Raw genomic sequence first — 17,192 nt, 5'->3', positions numbered from 1 at the left:
GATCATGTCTTATTTTAAGTGTAATGAGATATTTTGACTAGGAATAAGACATTTTTGACTTGAAATAAGACAAATAATCTTGGTAAGATTTTGAGTTTTTGCAGTGCAGAGCTGCTGTGAGGTTGATTTTTCCACTTTGACAGAGCCAGGCTAACGACTCCCATAGACTTCAACTCTTTATGCTAAGCTAACAGGAAATGCTACCCATAGGAGCTGAACCACTGGACGTCCAGAGGTGGAGACGGTGTCCAACATCTGGTCCGTTCCTTTCATGTGACACAGATCAGCTCAGTGTTTGCATCCTGTGCTCTTTTGGTCTTTACTGCTGTGATCACCTGTCAATCAAGCGGCGTGGGCGGGGCTGCGACGTGTCAGATTGTCTGTCAGTGGAGTCGGAGCCTCTGTGGGCGGCGCTCTTTTCTTTATCTTTCCCAGCCTCTTCCATCGCTGCTCATGGTAACCACGCAGTTCTTCTTCTGTGGATTCCGGACAGACGTCACTTCCTGTGCAGCAGGAAGGAGCGGCTGCAGGTCGCTGCGTCATCTCGCCTTAAACAGGGCACAGACAAACACACGTTTATTCACGTGGAAATGTTTTTATCGCCGGTCTGTCGGGCGCACTGTTTCTGGCTGACGAAGCTTCCGGATGTTTCTCTGTGAACGGACCAACCACATCCACCAGCTCAGTCTGCACAGCCTCTGTCACTGCAGCCTGCCCTCCACCTCCTCTCTCTCTCTCTCTCTCTCTCTCTCTCTCTCTCTCTCTCTCTCTCTCTCTCTCTCTCTCTCGGGTTGATTGACAGCTGCAAACTTCAGCACAGAGGTGGTGCAGGGAAGAGAGAGAGAGATAGAGAGGGAGTGACAGAGACAGTGGGAGAGAGGAAATTGTGTGTGTGTGTGTGTGTGCGTGTGTGTGTGTGTGTGTGTGTGCGTGTGTGGCGGTGGGGGATGGGTGGTAGCTTGTAGTTTAGACTATGATTTGCCTGTGTAGCGTCCTGGAGGCCAGGGAGCTGCTGGAGAGTCGGTCAGGTTCCCTCCATCCCTCAGTCAGCCTCAGGTCTCATCAGCGCTGCAGTTGGGAATCTCATATGTCACACACACACACACACACACACACACACACACTGCAGCTGCAGCTCCAGAGTGAGAGCTGCCACTTGCAGCGGCGGAGGTGGCGACAGCGGCGGATTGGCCGGGCGCGCTGATGTGTGACGACGGCGCCGTGTGACTGGCAGCGAGCAGCAGGCCGGCTGCAGCAACACCGCGTCGCCCCGGCTGCTGTTACCACGACGACCCCTCCGCCAGGTTACACCGACACACAGGGCCGACTCTGACCTTTTATTAAAACCTCGTTATCGGCCCATCAACATGATTAATCTCTGAGCTGAGAGACAGGATGCACTTTTGATTGACGGCGTATTCATCAGAGCCGTGCGGGACTCTGCGTTTCCTCATCCAATCAAATGCAGCCGTTCAATATGACCATTCCACTGTTTGTTGTTTTATTTTTGGTTTTAACTCATGGACTCTGGCAGTCAGAAAAAAAAAAAAAAAAAAATCATTGGCACAATATTCAGTGTTGATAGACCTCAATAATAATAACTAAAGCAATCCGACTCAATTATGATCAAATGCAGTTATATTTTTTAGCATTTAAAATCTCAGATTCTTTTAGACAGTTGCATGAAGATTTTGGAGCGGCATCAAGCGTGACTCAAGTGTCTTTTCTCAGTCGTCGTTTCCCCGTGCAGCGCCCCCTTGTGGAAACAGCACAGTGTCTTGTGTCCCTCTGAGCTCCATGTTGCTCTGAAAATGAGCTGAAAGTGACTGAGCAGCAAACAGCAGCTCTGAGGTCAGTGCTGCAGGTTTCTCTGCTGTCTGAAGCTCATTATCCAAACAGTGATGGTGGCCTCCATAGGGGGCGCCGGCGAGCGTCCGCTCTGCTTGTCCCACACACAGGGACGCTGCTTCACCTCAGGGAGCTCAGATGGAGTCCTGATCTGCTCGGGAGCTTTCACTCCGTCTCCTTCCTTCTTACCTGGAGAATCCTCCATTAGAACAGCAGCCCACCAAGGTGAGACACACCTGGCTGTTAAAGGGGACGGGAGACGGCGCTCTGATTGGTTTACTGCATGTTACGCCCAGAACACAGCCAGGATTCATGAAGAGACTCAGGACAAGCCTTTTGGAGCAGCTCAGCCTTTTTCCCAGCGTTCAAACAGCAGCAGTAGGTCCTTAAAGCAGAGCCCTGCTGGTTCAGGCTGCAGCGAGGCAGAGCTTTGTTCAGACCCACAACTTTATTTCTAATTCTAGTGGAGATCCTGAGCTTTCCAAAGATTCCAGACACACATCCTGCTGGAGGGAAATGTGTGTGAAATGATGCACAGGACATGTAGATATTTCCTGTTTGATGTGAAGCTGCAGCCATAAAGCTCTGGCATCTTGGCTTTGAATATTTCACTCACAGAGAAGATACATGTGACACTGTCATGCAACGTGAAAAATTAAGGGGAATCTTGGGGAGAATCAGCGTTTCAGAGGTTAATAGTCAATTTTAATTGCTGACATAAAATGTCAGCAATCGTGTGGCTTTTGAATGCTGAGACAGCACAGATCATTCTGGTTAAAGGAAGTACATAATTATTTTTTTTATATTTAAAATTTAAATAAGTCATTTATTAAACAAACTGGATCGACTGCTCGGATCAAAGAATGTCATTTGACTGAGGAAGTTTATCATAGATCAGTCAACACTTTTATTTTTATTTTACAATATTAAGCATCACGGCGCTGTTACCTGTGGCCTGTCGTCTGAACTGACTCTAACATGGATATTCATGTTGTTTCTGATCCATAATATAAAGTTTTCCCATTGTGCCAAAACAAAACGCTGAGCTGATATTATGGTAATGGTTTGGATTATGTTTATTGTCAGACTGCAGTTTGTCAAGTCAAAGCCTGGTCAGACTTAACCCTTTCATGCATAGCGGTCACTACAGTGGACATCTGTTTAAAGTCATTCTTTCCTAAATGCAGTGGTTTCTATGGTGGAATTGCATATCAGCTGTTAGAATGCTCTCTGCTGCTCCCCCCCATTGAGGTTTATGCAGAGACTGTCAGTTCTTGTTGCTGAAAACATATTAATACTAGTGTCATGACATGGTAATACCAGTCCTTCATCCTTAAAGAAGTACGGAGACTTAAAAAAATGTTCATGCCCGTAAGAAGAGTAAAAACACATAAGAAAAAAATTTAGATTCAGGCTTTCATAATTCATGCATGAAAGGGTTAAACATCTGAACTCCAGACGTCAGGAGTGAAACCTGAGTAGACTGAAAAATGACTCCTGATGCTCGTTAATGACAATTAATTCATGTTTGAAAAACCCTCCAGGACACTTTCCTCCAATCTCTGATCTAAATTATATTTCCGAGGCTTTTCCAACCTGGAAAATAATAATATTCTAAAGGAATACTGTGAATCTTTCGGTTTAAATTCAACATTTTATTGTTATTTTAGTTCAAATAAACCAGCAGGACCTCGGTCTCTCCTCTGGACTCCACCCAGTTTCTCAGCAGGAAGGATTTTTCAATAAATCTGTTGCGTTGCTTTACGGCACAAAACAGTTAGGGGGCGCTGTTCTCCAAGAGCAAACTCGGCTGAAGCGTCTCCTGCCGGAGTTTCTGGCAGCTTCCGGCAGACGGAGGAGTCGCCGACGTGTTTGTCCTCTTCCGAAAAGACAAAGAGGAAAAACAAAACGCTCCGAAGAGCCGCTTTAAAGAATATTCAGCGCCGGCACAACGTGGCGTCTGTCGGCCGCTGCCATCCAAAAATATCAGCATTCATATCAGCCCTCAGAAACTCCTATCAGGCTAACACACACACACACACACACACACACACACACACACACACACACAGAGGAACACATTTTTCAGCTGCCATGTGTTCATCCACTCTTCCCCTTTGCTGACTGGTTCTTTGTTTCTCATTAGCATTGACATCAGGGCTTGCATAAACAGAGGCGGCCGTCTATTCAAACACACACACACACACACACACACGCACATGCACGCACATGCACGCACACACACACACGCAGAGCCTCTCTCCTCATTATTGCTGGTCATGAACACACATTTTCCCTGCTATTATAACTGCTATAATCAGCAGTGGCTCTTCAAGTAAACCCTCCATTCAGCCACTTCTTTCACTTTATTAAAATGTGATTATCTTACTACACACACACACACACACACACACACACACACGCACACACACACACAATGAGAGATTCACAGCTGTCACTCACATTCCCTCTCCGGACTCACACACTTATGCATGCATGCACACACACATAGTGGCCGTATGTTTTCTGAGTGTGTGGCGGCTCTCATCATGCAGCGTTGGTGTGTGTGTTGAAAACAATGGGAGTTATTCCACGGCTGCCGCCAGTGTGATCGCCGCCTTCACGTCCCGTGGTCCGAAACTACAAATTACAAATATTCTCCTCTAATTTTCTAATTATATAACACAGCTTTTACCCTCAGAAGTCAGAAGTTTAAAAAGCTTTTTAAAAGGAGTTGAATAAATGAAGGAGTGGAGCTGCAGGACGCCCCGACGAGTGAGCACCCCCTCCTTTGGATTTGGATTTGGAGATCCCACTTGTTGGGTCGTCCCACACATGGACAGACAAGGTGTTTTTGTTGTTGTTGTTGTTGTTGTTGTTTTGTCAGCTCCTCTGTCTGTGATTGGTGCAGGTGAGCCAGTACACCTTCGCCATGTGCAGCTACAGGGAGAAGAAGGCGGAGCCTGTGGAGCTCCTGCAGCTGGACGGCTACACTGTGGACTACACCGACCCCCAGCCAGGTAACCGCAGCCAATCACAGCGCGCCGACCCCGACCTCGTGCAGCACAGCAACCCATGAGCAAACAAACAAACAAACAAACAAACAAACAAACAAACAAACAAACAAACAAACAAACAAGATGTATTCAGAAGTTTTATTTTTAAGACTTCACTTTCGAGTTTCACTCTCACTGTGGTTGTGGGTCGTGTGTGTTACTGACACACAAACATAACACATCTGTACAGGGAACACACACACACACACAAACACACACACACACACACACACACAAATGACTATAAAGCAGCTGGAAACTCAGTGTCTTTCAGTATCTCACATGATATTTGTAATGTTTCTGCTTCTCCTCCTTTATCATCCACTTTCCCTTCTTTTTATCTGCTTCTTGTTCTTCCTCTCCTTCATCATCTTTATCATTTTCTTTTTTCTTGGTTTTCCTCTTCTCTTTATCATCTTTTCGTCTTCTCCTGTATCGTCTTCTTCTCATTATTTATCCTCCTCCTGTTCTTCTTCTTCTCCTATTATCTTCTCGCTTCTTCTTCTGCTTCTTCTCCTTTATCATATTTGTCTTATTTTCCTTCTTTATCTGCTCCTCCTCCTTTTTCTTCTTCCTCTTCCTGTTATTCTCCTCCTCCTCTTCTTTTTCTTCTCCTTCTCTGTCCCCTTCTTGTTGTTGTTCTTCTCCTTCTCTATCTGCTCCTCCTCCCTTTCTTCTTCCTCTTCTTCTGCTCCTCCACTTTCTTTCTCCTCCTCTTCCCCTTCTCTTCCTCTTTCTTCCTCCTCTCCTCCTCCTCCTCCTCTTTCTTCTTCTCCTCCTTCCCGCCCTCCTGCTCCTCTGCCCTCCCAGGTCTGGATGGTGGTCGGACGTTCTTTAACGCTGTGAAGGAGGGCGACACTGTGATCTTTGCCAGTGACGATGAGCAGGACCGGATCCTGTGGGTGCAGGCCATGTACCGGGCCACGGGCCAGTCCCACAAGCCGGTTCCCCCCACGCAGGTCCAGAAGCTCAACTCCCGGGGCGGGACGGCGCCGCAGCTCGACGCCCCGATATCCCAGTTCTGTATGTTTCCAGCTCTCAGAACCTCACTGGTCCTTTAGGTTTCAGGCTGCAGAGAGACTCGCCCCCCCAATAGGCTGCTGCCCCTTCCATCACCTCATCACCCGACCCGACCAAAGTTCATTTTGTTTTTTAGTTTCTGGGAGCGATGTCGGCCCCTGGTTTGGTGAAAGTAGATAATCTACAGCAGGTAATCTTGAAGCTGCAGTCGGCAACTTCACATGTTGGCGGCTCCAAGTGGCAGTGAGAAGGAAACACTGCCTCAAACGTCTTCCTTCACGGCTAAAAATCAGAATAAATTCAACAGGAGCGTTTTGTCCAGCGGTCGAATCGCTGTGCGTCGCAAACCGCTGCAAAAACTCTGGTAGGAAGCCAAAGTGTGATTCTCATCGTAGTCGGGGTGTATTTTGTGATAAAGAGCAGCTAGCCGCACATTATCCTGCTTATCAGAGTCACAATCAGAAATACTTTATTGATCCCTGATGGGAAACCAGGTTATGGCAAATAGCAGCTACTCAGAGTAAACACTGAGGACTACAGATTCTACAGATTTAAATTGGAGTATTGCTAATATGAATCTAATTATGTTTACATGGACATTTCTTACTCTGAATATTTTCCAAATCAGTTTAATCTTGGAGTATTGCAGTGCGTGTAAACCCAGTTGTCACTGTTCTGAGTGAATTCCTGCAGACCATCAGCGTTTAACGCCACATTCAAACCTTTATTTACCTCTCAAGGATCACTGAGGGCATTGTCACTGATGCCGAGAGAATAATTAATTAAAAACAGAATAAATGCACACCAAAAAATAATAACTGACGAGGAAACAAAGGAACAAACACCAACAAAACACAGTTATATTAAAGAGCAGAGTAGTGTATAATCATGGTTTTAAACTGACCTATACAACTGTGTTTTAATGTGTGTCGTAAACTGTTCCAGGTGTGTTATTAATATTATTCAGTAAAGCAGTTTTCCCAAATGTAATGTTTACATGCTGGACCTCCCTTATGGAAAGAAAATCTATTTACCAATATATTAAATTAAATATATGGTAATGTATTAGAATATATTACATTTAATATATGAACAACAATTTATAGAAATACATATTTTTGAAAATACATGGAATGATATATAGGTGAATCATATATTTTGCATAGATTTATATATTGCATCAATATATTGTAATATATGTCAATATCTGGAATAATACATAAGTAATTGCGCATTTCAGATATTGCAATATATTTAATATGAATATATAATATACGTGTTCATTTCCCATAATATATTGTATTTTATATTCATAAAAATCCTCCATAATGTATTTAGATTTATATGTGATGAATACTGGGTTAATATATTTAAAAATACATGATCTATGACATTCCAATTATCTGGGAACATGTATTGGAAATATATGTACAGATATATTGCCACATGCATGTGCAATATATGGTAACATATCTCAAATACATGTAAAATTTTATGGAAACATGTACATCAAATATACGTACAGATATATTCTAACATGTATGTGCACTATATGTGTACATATATAAGAACATGCGTGCATATATAAGTAATTGCGCATTTCAGATATTGCAATATATTGGAAAATATAACGACTAGTTCCCATATATGGCAATGTATTATCTAATATACCACATGGTATTTTCCAATATACTGCAATATATTTTTGTTTGGTAAGGGTTCACTCGAGTCAAATAAAGACTACAGGACTGATTCAGTAAGGACGTGATGTATGACGGCACGTTGTTATGGTTTCTCACCTCTGCAGAGGATCGAGAGAGGAAAGTTATCGATAACGCTCGCAGAGTTTCTCACTGCTGTTTAGGAGTCACTTTGGATCTCACCTTGAAGTTTGGATTTGCCCACTGCAGCTTTAAACTGCTGATTTTTTTTTTCTTAAATTTGTACATTGACTGTAGCGTCTCTCTCCACAGAGCTACAACTTAAACTGAGCTTCACTTAACAGACCTCGGCTTGAGTTCAGGAGTTTGATCATTGCAATTTGAGTTAAGCAAAGAAACTGACAGTCTGCAGTCCAGCTAGCCAAGTACAAAATCACAAAAGCTGTTGTTTTTCTAACCGTTGCTTCAGTCCAAGCCTCTCCCCCTCCCTCCTTTTTACTGCGTCTTGTCTTTTACTCTACAGTTTTATTTTGTCGTGTAGCGGCTGCAGAGTATCGCTCTTCTCAGGATCCTGTCTTTCCTGGTCGTGCACATTGTGTTCTTGGTTTCTCTCCACCTCTTCCGCTGTGCCGCTTCGCTCTGCGTCTCTGTCGGAGTCTCGCTGTAGTGTTAAAGTGTCCGTTGGCTCTGCTGTGTGTCTTTATGTTTCTCTGTTTGTTCCTTTTTCCTCTCCTCCTCCTCCTCCTCTTTCTTCTTCTTCTTCTGCTACTTCTTCTGCTTCTTCTTCTTCTAACCCCTGCCCCTGCTATCTTGTAGCTGGACTGAAGGGTAAGTGCTCTCCTCCTCTTTCTTTCTCTTTCCTCCTTTATTTGTTCATGGCTTTTTTCTCTCTCTTTTAAACTCTTCCTGTCTGCCCACTTGTTCTCGTCTTTTATGTTTTGGGATGCATGCAAAACGGATTTGGTTTGGTTTGTGTTGCTGTCTGCATATCTGCCATCAGTCCAGCAGGGATCGGGTCGCTTCATGTATTTTCTAGTTTTCACACCACCGTGATTTACAAGGGCTGGCCTATTGACACAAACCAGGACAGATGATTCCTCCACACACACACACCTCAGCATTCAGTTTGCAGCCTCTGGTTTGATGCCGCAGCCAAACATTTACATGAGCACACCAATACACCTTTAAAAAAAAAAAAAAAAAAAATTACTCTATTAAGGAAAAAAACAAACCAAGTGGCGGTGGGCCGCGTGCCGCCTGCATGTCTTTAAGTGAATTTATTGAGCGAGCTGTTTTTTTTTTTACACAACCACTGGAGTCCCACTGTGTCCCAGCAGCTGGTAATTACCAAGTTAAAAGTGCCAGGCCATGAATAATACAGTGTGGTTGCCGCACAATTATTTCGGGAAGCAATCACTCAAAATGTTACCAAATAACTACTTGCCAGTTCACACCTGGGTCGGTGCAATGCATAATATAACATGACAAACAACCCCCCCCCTCCCCCCTTACACCCCAACCAGACAGACTAAATTAAAATATTACAATAAAAAGGAAATTAAGATTGTTGCTGTCAGAGCGGTGAAATCGATCATGAGGTTTGTCTTGTCAGCACAGTTTGCTCGTGTGTGTGTGTGTGTGTGTGTGTGTGTGTGTGTGTTTCTGTTGCGGTTTAAATTTGTTTTGACGTGACATCTTTCAGAACCCCAGAAGAAAAGTTGAATGATAATTACGGCTCAGGCGGGGCCAAAATGTGAGCCTTCGGGTGGCATTTCCAAACGAGATGGGTTCGTCTTCCTCCTGCCGTCAGGATTATTCCCGCTCTCGTCTTTCTCGTGTTTCTGCTTGTTTGTACGCACCTGGTGTGATCCACGGCGGTTCCTTGCCTTCCTGCGCTTCTGTGTCGCGTAGAAAAGCTGGAATGAATTCTAACTTCTGCAGTCTTACCGACGTTACTGTTGTAAACTTTCTAGAATTTATTGCAGGGAAACACATCTGGCTCTTGGTATTCTCTGTTGCAATTTTTTAAATCACCGGATCGATTTGAAGTAAAGATATTCATATCATATGAAAGTAGACGACCTAAGGAACTGGTACCAAGCATATCATGCTGGACGGTCTGTCTTCAGCGGGGTCCCTTGACCTCTGACCTCCAGATGTGTGAATGAAAATGGGTTCTCTGGGCAGCCACGGCTCTCCCCTTTGCAGACACGCCCACCTTCTGCTAATCCCATGCAGTTTGGGCCCCAAAGCCTGCAGTCCACATGTGTTCTTGTGGCCTGTTGTAAAATGGTGTGTGTGTGCAGACTGGGGCCTAAACAGTCTTGGAGCTGCATCAGTTGGCTTTGACTGGAAAGCTGAGACTCTTGTGGATTCAATGAGCCACATTTGATTCCTGTGTGATGATGTTGGCCCCCATAGCAGCCATTTCACTGCAGGCACAGACTTTTGTCAAACTGGACGTCGCTGGAGAAAATGACCGCTAGTGACCTCTAGGAGAATCACAGCCTCATGAAAAACCTCAGAATCACAACCCATCAAATCGGCACCCAGATATCGTGATAATACTGAATTTAGAGATAAAGACATCGTCCTAGTGGGCAGTTTAGCTTTTTTATCATCCACTCTGTTTGACAAATTCACCCTGTATGCATGGTGAAGGCATTGCGTGCCTCTGTCGCAGTCCATCAGTGGTTCACCTGCTGCCGCTGACTGATATGATATGAGCTGCACCACCAAACTGTAACCGGCTTCACCTGCAGACCCCAATGTCCAACATTTGTTTGGTGGTTATGCAACCAAACTGTGCATCTTAGTAGATCTTACCAAGGGGGTGATGGTCAGTTCTGGACTTATCCCGAGGCTACGTGTGTGTGTGTGTTTTGCAGCTCTCTGTATATGCACTGAAATGTCCTCACAAAAATAGAAAGATGAAAAAAAGTGGGTTAGGATAAGGATGAAGATAAGAATAGGGTTATTTTTTACTGTAAGTTAAAGTAAGAGCACAGGGTTAGGCTTGACATGTAGCAGTGAGGGTTAGGGGCTGTGTGTGTGTGCATGCATGTGTGGCGTATGTGTGTGTGTGTGCATGTTTGATGGTCAGTCCATGCAGAAGAAAACAAACAAAAACAACACACGAGAAAAAAGCGAGCCACGTGCTAAATAGCCCCAAATGCTTTGTGCCCACCGCCACCAGCAGCAGCAGCGGCGGCGGCGGCGGCGCCGTCGCCTCCCGCTTCCTCTCCTCTTCCCAGTCAGCGGCTCGGCTGGATCTATAAATGAGTAGCAGCCGTCAATCATTGTCAGGGCCATCCTTCCCCAGCCCAGACGGACGGGGGTGACTAATGTCACTGCATGTTACTGTCCAGCCGACCCGCCTCCACTCCCACTCACTCACGTCAAGCAGACCTGACAGGCCACCAGCTCCACAGTAAAGGGGCACCGCAATGTCACCTTTTTAGATTTGGGGGAGGGAGGGGCGGAGGAGGGGAGGGGGACTTGTTGGGGGTACACCATCGGCGTCCAGCATCCCGCTCTTTGTTCCCTTGTTGATTGACGGCCGGAGCGTCGTGGTTCGGTGGCGAGGAGCAGGCCGGCTGACAGATTTCATGATCGCTGTATGGATCAGTTTAACCTTCGATCATATTTGTCACGCCTTTGTGCCGCTGGACCGGACGGATTCTGACACACGACGGTGTTTCGCTCACTAGAGACCCTGTGATTACAGGTGTTCCTACAAACTGGTGTCTTTGGTCGAGGTTGAGCCCAGTTTTTTTTTTTTCCCTCCATGGTTTTGGTCAGCAGGGGCTGCACAGTTACATCACCAGTCTCCTCCTAGCGACACAGAGCTGGCTGTGGGCAAGTGGAGCCTAAATATGTAAATATAAATATCCACTCAGTGTCCAGTTTTTAGGGTCCAGCTGTCCAGTCTGATGCAGTTCAGCTCAGCAGCTCTGCCATAAACTCTACCTTTTAACAAAGTTTATAATGTCCAGTTTGTGTTGACATTGTGCAGAATGTATCACTTTAATTCTGTGTTTATTACTGAGGTTGTAGTTTGCAGAGGTCTGCTACTGGACTGCATTACACTGAGAGGGGTTTCTGATTTTTTGTCCTCCCTATTTATATACAGTAAGGGGGGACAGAATAGTGGAAACAGCTGTTAGCAAAGTGCAGTCCAGTCCAACAGCAGCACTAACTATGAGCTCAATGCCAAACACAGAAGTGAATGAACACCTCTGTTACCGTGACAACAAGACAAGCTGAGCATTATAGGCAGCAGGAGAGGAAACTTTATGGCCCAACATCTGGATTAGATTGGATTAGATTGTACAGGAGCTGATAAAGTGGACCCCAAGATTATACATGTATAAAAAAAGGAGCTATAGCCAAACAGGAGGCAGTTGTGGCGTTGGTGTGGGTCAGCTCATTGATGATATAAATAAAAATGAACGGTCAAATAAGGCAGGTTTGTCCAAGTTTCTGTGTTGTAACTCGAGTCAGCTCAGTTAACATGAACAGACTGTTAGTTAACCTGCAGGATGACGGCACTGACTGCAGTATGCTGATATTTACATGTGACTACAGCTGCTTCTAGTGCTACTCTAACTAGATGGGTCAGCCAGCATGCTAAGCTAATGCAGCCTGTATGGCAGCTATCAGGTTGCACAAAGATGCTGGCATGGCAGAGTTTACTGCTGAGGCCCGTGGAGGAGCTACAGGCCTAATGAAGTCAAATTGTGATTCAAATGATGATCACATGACCATGACGGCGCCCAGGCAGTAGGCCTACATGCTCACATAACATCCATATACAATAAACCATAAAGAATCATAGCTCACAATTGCAGTTTAAATGTTTAAGTCTTATATGATTTGGCCAGTATGCGTGTTGAATGATGATTCAGACATTTTTGGACTGAACAGATAATATTTGCTGCCAGTTCTTATGATTTTACCATTTATGTGCCAAAAATTACATCTGTGGTAGGTGTTATTTATTTATTTATTCTTCCATAACATGCTAGAGTCAGGCTGATGTGTTAGCATGCCACTGCACAGACCTCACTTAGTTGTTTATAAAAGCATTGACATGTAAATGCATTGTCGTGGAGACAGGACAGAAGAGGTGCACTTATTTAACCCCGCAGTGCCGGGATGAGAGTTGCACCAACCCACAGGTCTCTTTGGGTCCCCCCCCTCCTCCTCCTCCTCGTCCCAAAGAGTAAGAATGACGGTCTGGGGGATTAGCAACTAACCAAACTTGCTCAGCCGTTCCCTCCTAGGACCCTGATGTCAGGATTACCGCCTAAGCATAGCCCACTAACTGGGAAAGCAAGTGAAAATTTGTTGTCAGATTTTATTCAAAGCCTCCTATTTTGGGGACAATGGAGATTAGCAGGGGGGCCCCCGCAGCAGGGCCGCGTCCCGGGCTTGTTCTGAGATGTTCAGGGCAGCGATTAATTAGGGGCCACCCCGGGGGGTCGTGGCCCTGCACAGGCTCTATGTTGAAGTGGTGTGGGGTCGGCAGGGGAGGGGAGGGTCGCTGGGGTGCTTGGGGGATTTGGGGTGGTGTTGGGGGTAATGGAGTGTGGGCTCTTATTCTGGAGGTGCAGGTTTAGTTTAGTATGTTCCTTATATGAACATGCGACGGCCGTCCTGGTTATCATTGCCCTGTTAAATCTACTTTATTGTGGAAATATCCCGTGTGTTAGCCTTTTCTCTGGCTGTACTGTACTGGCTGCTGGGATCAACCTTTGTCATCAGCCTTTTCACATCAACTTCATGATGTTTTATAATTAAAGGTGGAACATGTGACATTTTTTTTATCGCCCCCTAGCTCAAAATGACCACAATACATCTGCAGGGGCTGATAGGGTTGTTTATCAGATTCCTGGCCAGCTGCTGAGATTTATGGCATTTTTAAAACTCACTTTCCAGCCTGGACCAAAACCTCCCTCCCTTACCTCTCCTGTGTGTTCTTACATGGGCTGCCTTGTTAAAAAACTAGAGGTAGATTTGCATTGTTCCCTAAAGCCTTGGTAGGAAGCGCTCTGCATGACCATGATGTAGCTGAGAGCTAACCTTTGACCTGTAGCACGGTAGTCACCTCCTGAAAGCTGCTTGTCAACTCACACTGTCCCATCCACCTCTGCTGTGACCCTGCCCAGAGGGGCGCCATTCAATCAAAACCGGTCAGCTGTCATGCAAACTAACTCTGTTTTTTGTTATGCAAGAAGTTAAGCAGCAACACTTACAGTCCTTGTAGCAACTCGTTATGTAATAACTGATCATGTACTAATACAAAATGTGGTATGAAAACTCGTTATGTGATCAAACGTTCATAATGTAGTGAAATGCTGACTACACACTGGCTGATAAAGCAGTAAGTTGTAATATTTTGTGTTGGTTATTACATGATGAAGTGAGCTGCAGTTTTAAACAGTCCAAACATTCAACTGAAAAAAAAAACAACAACAAAAAAAAAAAAAATCAAAATTAGTGCTCAGATGTCAGAATGACGTACAAATTTACACCAATGAACGGTTACCGACTGTTAAATCAACAAATCAAAATCAACATTAAGAATGATGATTTTAAAATTTGTTTTTCAACATTTTTAATCGACATTAAAAATGTTGATTTTTTTTGTGTGTGTGTCTGATGATTTTGAAAATTTTTATCAACAAATTGCAGTTCATCTCATACCGAAAGTTACAGGGTTAAGTTATTACTTTAGCAATCAAAAGGTTATGAAGCATTTTACTACATAATGCACTTTCTATTGATCAGTTAGATCATGATTAGATTTGTGTTGCCTTATCCATGGTTATTACATCACGAGTTGTTTCATTCCTCTCAGCTTGTACGAGCGCTACACTAACACTACGAATAAGAAATCATCTATGCAGATGATGAGATGTTTTGACTGGATAGTCAAGCCTGAAGATCTCTGACTCGGCCTGTCTTTCTTCTTCCTCTCTCTCTCTCTCTCTCTCTCTCTCTCTCTCTCTCTCTCTCTCTCTCTCTCTCTCTCTCGGTCGGGTGTGTGTCTGTCCGTCCAGACGCTGACCGAGCCCAGAAGCACGGCATGGACGAGTTTATTTCAGCGAATCCCTGTAACTTCGACCACTCGTCGCTGTTCGAGCTGGTCCAGCGCCTCACTCTGGACCACAGACTCAACGACTCGTACTCCTGCCTGGTGAGGAAAACGCTCGGGTGGTGACGCCCAGGTGACCCTGATGAAGGTCAACCAACCTCAGTGTGCATGCAGGCCCACCACCTCTGCACGGGCATGGTGAAAAACAAACAAGTCCTTTGATGCAGGGCAGTAGGAAGTTGTTTTGCCTTGTATCATATCTGTCCTTTAAACTAACAGCAGATATACATGTACATCCACAGACTACATGTATCACTTTAAATTACTCTGGTTTGTCTTGATATCCTTTTTCTAGCATTGTATTCATTCATTTATTAATTAAATCTTATTTGTTTTGTAAAGCACTTTGTAACTTAACGACACTTTGTTTAGAAAAAAATCTTTGGAAAGCGCATCATTATGATTAATACAAATGAAACTTTAATGATTCTGGAAACTGTGTCTTTGCAGCAGTCAAAAGTGTCAGAATTCAGCATAGAAAAATAAATGAATGAATAAATAAATAAAACCTAACAGGTGGAGGTAATTAAGTATAATGATACTGACAACTATAATCCTTATCAGTTGTAATGCATTTGTATAAATAACTATGAAACAGATTAATTACTGCATTATGATATGAAATTATATCTGAAACTATAAATACGAATTATGTCAAATTACTCCAAAAATATGCAATGTTTGCAGCACTAAATAAGTGAAAATTATGAATATGAATATTATATGCAGTATATATCTATAAATTTGCAGCTTATATGTACAAAACACACACATACAAAATGTTCAGTCTGCAGAAAGAAACACTTTCCCTCATCAAATATATTCAATTTTCACATCTTGAAATAACTTTTGTGCAAAATGTGCAGCTTGTATATGCCAGATGATGTTAGTAGAAGTTATGACAGTGTGGGGTTTTTGTGTGTGTGTGTGTGTGTGTGTGACAGGGCTGGTTCAGTCCCGGTCAGGTGTTTGTTTTGGATGAGTACTGCGCCCGTAACGGGGTTCGCGGCTGCCATCGCCACCTGTGCTACCTGAGCGACCTGCTGGAGAGGGCGGAGAACGGCGCCATGATCGACCCCACGCTGCTGCACTACAGCTTCGCCTTCTGCGCCTCGCACGTCCACGGAAACAGGCACGCCCCGCCGCCGCGCCACACCTCACCTCACCTCACCTAGGAATTTGTCATTTTTTTCCATCTTCACTTTAAATCCATTCGGTTCATGCTTATGTTCTGTTTCCTCTGTTGATTTTAGTCACTGTTTCTGTTTTTCAGCCACGTACTCCTCCATGTTTTCTGTTGGTCTGTTATTCTGTTAATCTATTGCTTTTCTTTTCACTTTGCATGTTGTTTGCATGCTCACTCTTCCTGTTTTCTTTTGTGCTTTTTTTTCCCCTCTCTCTTTTCACCTCTTCACCTTGTTTACTGTCACAAAATATTTCCCTCCCCTGATCCCAACAAACGCCGCACACTTCAAAACAACCCAAAATAGCCAGCGAGTGGCCGAGCTGCTAAACTGGCCGGTATCTGAGGCCGAACTCGAGAGAGCTCTTTTCCCCTCCGCCCCCGAGCCCCCCACCTCCTCTGCCAGGAGGGAGCTCAGAATCATTGAGTTCATGAAGAAAAAGGACTTCAGGTCCGCACTTTCCTCCGGAGACAGAAGGTGAGTCTTTTCACGGTCAGGAGCCTGAAGTCTGTCTGGGTGAGAGCAGCAGCGCCCGGTGCAGCTCGGCCTCTCATCGTCTGTGATCCGTCCGCTCAGACAAAAATTACAAAAGGATCAAAAACTCCTGATACATTCATGAAGCTGCTGGTCACACCAGGTGATCCAGTGTTTTAGTGTCTCTACCTCAGATCTGCTGAGGATTGTCAAACACATCATTTCTTTTTTTCATCATAATCAGCGCCACAGCAGAGAAAATGCCATGAGCCAAAACCCTTTGACAATATTAAAGACCCTCATATTCCTTCATAGAATTGAGTAGAACTGGGATTCTAGCGCCACCATCTTTGGAAAACCGATTTGAAAAAATGTATTGATTGTATTTCCTTTTGATCTTTTAACTATTCATTTTATATATATATATATATATATATATATATATATATACACAGTGGTCCCTCGTTTATCGCGGGAGTTACGTTCTAAAAATTATTCGCAATAGGCGAAATCCACGAAGTAGTCAGCTTTATTTTTTACAATTATTCTAGATGTTTTAAGGCTGTAAAACCCCTCACTGCACACTTTATACACTTTTCTCAGACAGGCATTAACATTTTCTCACTTTTCTCTCTTGTTTAAACTCTCAAAGTTCAAACCTTCGTAGAAAAATAAGTCCAGTATTATAGAATGAACGCATTCTGTGCTGTACAGGAGACACGGCACGGAGGAGACTGATTGACAATGGTCTACAGTCCCTTAGCCAATCAGGACGCAGAACACAATGCGC

At 44.2% G+C, this 17,192-nt stretch overlaps 1 protein-coding gene across 12 annotated transcripts in view; it reads left to right on the top strand.

Annotated features, from left to right (window-relative positions):
* Positions 1 to 17,192, top strand: part of cadpsa (Ca2+-dependent activator protein for secretion a) — a 206,870-nt gene that overhangs the window by 108,186 nt on the left and 81,492 nt on the right. For all 12 annotated transcript variants that reach the window (XM_030052526.1, XM_030052528.1, XM_030052529.1 and 9 more), the window contains exons 10-13: positions 4,760 to 4,868; positions 5,715 to 5,927; positions 14,650 to 14,786; positions 15,689 to 15,876. In XM_030052526.1, the coding sequence (XP_029908386.1) occupies positions 4,760 to 4,868; positions 5,715 to 5,927; positions 14,650 to 14,786; positions 15,689 to 15,876 (647 nt within the window). The remainder of the gene's footprint in view (positions 1 to 4,759; positions 4,869 to 5,714; positions 5,928 to 14,649; positions 14,787 to 15,688; positions 15,877 to 17,192) is intronic.

Source organism: Myripristis murdjan, chromosome 5 (assembly GCF_902150065.1).
Source record: "Myripristis murdjan chromosome 5, fMyrMur1.1, whole genome shotgun sequence".
In the NCBI taxonomy this organism is placed as follows: Eukaryota; Metazoa; Chordata; class Actinopteri; order Holocentriformes; family Holocentridae; genus Myripristis; species Myripristis murdjan.
Note: the sequence above shows the minus strand (reverse complement) of the source record. Positions and strands in the feature narration are given on the sequence as shown.